The sequence below is a fragment of the Leucopleurus acutus genome (genome assembly GCF_964270905.1).
Source record: "Leucopleurus acutus genome assembly, chromosome: 3".
NCBI classification, from domain to species: domain Eukaryota; kingdom Metazoa; phylum Chordata; class Mammalia; order Artiodactyla; family Delphinidae; genus Leucopleurus; species Leucopleurus acutus.
The window spans coordinates 4,376,655-4,379,339 of record NC_139145.1 but is presented as its reverse complement, the minus strand read 5'-3'; the positions used below and the strand labels follow the sequence as shown (position 1 = coordinate 4,379,339).

At 61.2% G+C, this 2,685-nt stretch overlaps 1 protein-coding gene across 1 annotated transcript; it reads left to right on the top strand.

The window, feature by feature from the left end:
* Window positions 1-1,073: 1,073 nt before the first annotated feature.
* TINCR (TINCR ubiquitin domain containing) lies at window positions 1,074-1,397 on the top strand (the record flags this gene model as incomplete). The annotated part of the gene is made up of 1 exon (XM_082836498.1): window positions 1,074-1,397. The coding sequence occupies one exon, from the start codon at window positions 1,074-1,076 to the stop codon at window positions 1,395-1,397; it is 324 nt and encodes a 107-aa protein (XP_082692624.1).
* Between the last annotated feature and the right edge of the window lie 1,288 nt (window positions 1,398-2,685).

Below are 2,685 nucleotides of genomic sequence, written 5' to 3'. Positions count from 1 at the left end.
TCTACTCAACTGTCAAAGCCCCAGGGCTCCAATGCCTACTCATCTGGAAAGCCATCTCCCCACTACTGGCCTTTCCCAGCCTGGGGTCTCTCCTACTACTCAAACCCTGACCACATAGGACTGGGAGTGTCTGTGTCCAGCTCTGTGTCCTTCACCCTCAACTGGGTGACCATTGAGGGCAGGGCCGTAGGTTGGGATTTCTCTGGTGCCCAGCATCGCCCAGCCCAGCCCGGACACAGAATAAGTACTGGTTGAATAAGTCTTGAAGGAAATAAGGGAGTAAATGAGAGTCAAATATGTGAGTGACAAATACAAACCACAGACACTTCCTTCCAGGGCTCCCACCTCCCTTGGGATAAAAGCCCAGGTCCTCCCTGTGGCCCACAAGGTCCTGCATGACCTGCCCCATCCCCTCCCTGACCCCCCCCCCCCGTCTCCCCCTCGCTCACTCTGCTCCAGCCACACAGGCCTCCTCGCTGTTCCTCCAACAGGCAGGCTCTGTCCTGCCCCAGGACCTTTGCACAGGCTGTTCCCATCTCAGCCTGCAGTAAGTACTCTTGATCATGACTCTTTGCGTGGTTGGCTCATTCCTCCTTCAGATCTCCATTCAAATGCCACCTCCACAGAGAGGCCTCCCTTGACCTTGATCCCTAAAATGGCCGGCCAGTCTCGAGCTCTCTTCCTCTTCTGGTCCCTCCCTGGCACTTCCCACGATCGGACGCACTGTGCATTTACATATTTATCTTTATGATGCTGCTCCTTTTCGTGCGTTTTGTCCCGGGTCACCCGGGGCGCCTCCATCCGCCTGGCTCGCAGTAGGCACTTAATACAGGTCGACGTAAACCAAGGGGCGTCTGCGGGTGGGGGCTAGGGGCCCGCAGATCCACCCGCCGCGCCCCGCCCTCGTGGGGCCTCCAGTCTGCGAGCTGGGCGTGCCCGGGCAGGCTGGGCGCGGGCGCGGGCGCGGGCGCGGCGGGAGCGGGCGGCCGGGCCGGTCGGGCGGGTGCGGAGGGCGCGCGGGGCCCGGACCGGGTCCGCGGGCCCGGGCCGGGTCCGAGTGTCCGGCGGGGACCATGGAGGGGCTGCGGCGGGGCCTGTCGCGCTGGAAGCGCTACCACATCCAGGTGCACCTAGCGGACGAGGCGCTGCTGCTGCCGCTCACGGTGCGGCCGCGGGACACGCTCAGCGACCTGCGCGCCCAGCTCGTGGGCCAGGGCGTGAGCTCCTGGAAGCGCACCTTCTACTACAACGCGCGGCGGCTGGACGACCACCAGACAGTGCGCGACGTGCGCCTGCAGGACGGCTCGGTGCTGCTGCTCGTCAGCGACCCCAGGTGGTCGGGGGAGGGGACTGGGGGGCGACCTGGGATCGGGGGCCCTGGCTGGGGTCCCCGGTGAGGGGTGAGTCAGGGCTGGGGGGAGACGGCGGGGCACAGGAGTGCCTGGCTGGCATTCCCGGTGGATTGGGAAGTGGGTCAGGGACGGGGGGGAGGCCAGGAGGGCCTAGCTGGGGTCAGGGTGGAGTGCGTGGGATGGTTACGGAAGGGTGGACTGGGGATCCTTCTCGTCCTTGTGGACTCCTTGGAGAGCGCCTGGCACTGAGAAAGGCCAGGAGCCTGGCTCGATTCCCCCTGCAGGCTTTCTTCTTTTCTCTGGCTCTGTCTGCCTCTCTCCAGCCTCGCCGGTCTTTCTCACGATCTCTCTTTGTCTCCTGTCTCTCCCTCTCTCTGTGACACTGTCCCTGTTTATTTCCTTTCCTTCTTTCTGTCTCTGTCTCTATCTCTCTGTCTCTCTGCACCTCTGCCCATTTCTGTCTCTGCTGTTTTTCTCTCTGTATGTGTCTCTCTTCCTTTTCTGTTCCTCCATCTCCCCCACTACCTCTGCCTTCCCCACAATCCCATCCTGACCCTTGCTGTCCACACGCTGACCTGGCCGTCTGGGGTTTCCAAAGAGGTCCCCTGGCCAAGATGACCCGAGAGGAGTGGGTCTCCCAACCCAAGGAGGGGTCTGCAGAGAAGGGCAGCTGGGCTGGGGGAACAGCACATGTGGAGCCCTGGGGCAGCTTTGGGAAATGGTGGAGGCTGGTGCTCGGCGAGATTGGCAGTAGATGGAGGCGCTGGGCCGGGGAGGGACTGGAGCTGTCTGTGTAACACTGGAGTTTATGGGGGTCATGCTCGCTGGGCCCCTAGAGGCTTGGTCCACCAAGTCTGGGTGACATTTTGAGAGTAGGAGCCTTAGATGCCAGTCCTGGAGGCTCAAGATGTGGTGGGAGGGCCTGCCTCTCCAGGCCCTCTCGAGGGAGGGTCTCACTTGGGGCTGGGAGAGGGTGTTCCTGGCAGTGGCCAAAGTCTAGCAGCTGGACGATCCACAGATGTCTACACAGTCAATATTCAATATACAGTACGCATTTATTGGGTGCCTGCTGTGTGCCGGGTCATGTGCTGGGCGGCACTGGAACCCAGCAGGGACCCAGACAGACCAGGCCTGCCCTCACGAAGCCCACAGTCAATCCAGTGGAAGAGACAGACAAGGAACCAAATAAACATATGTTTGAATGTCAGGTTGTAATAAGTGCTATGGAAAGATGCAGGGAGGTTGAGCGTGATGGAGGTGTTGCTACGCTATCAACAGTGGCCAGGGGAGGTCTGTCGGAGAAGGTGACATTTCACAGTACAATGTGAAGGAG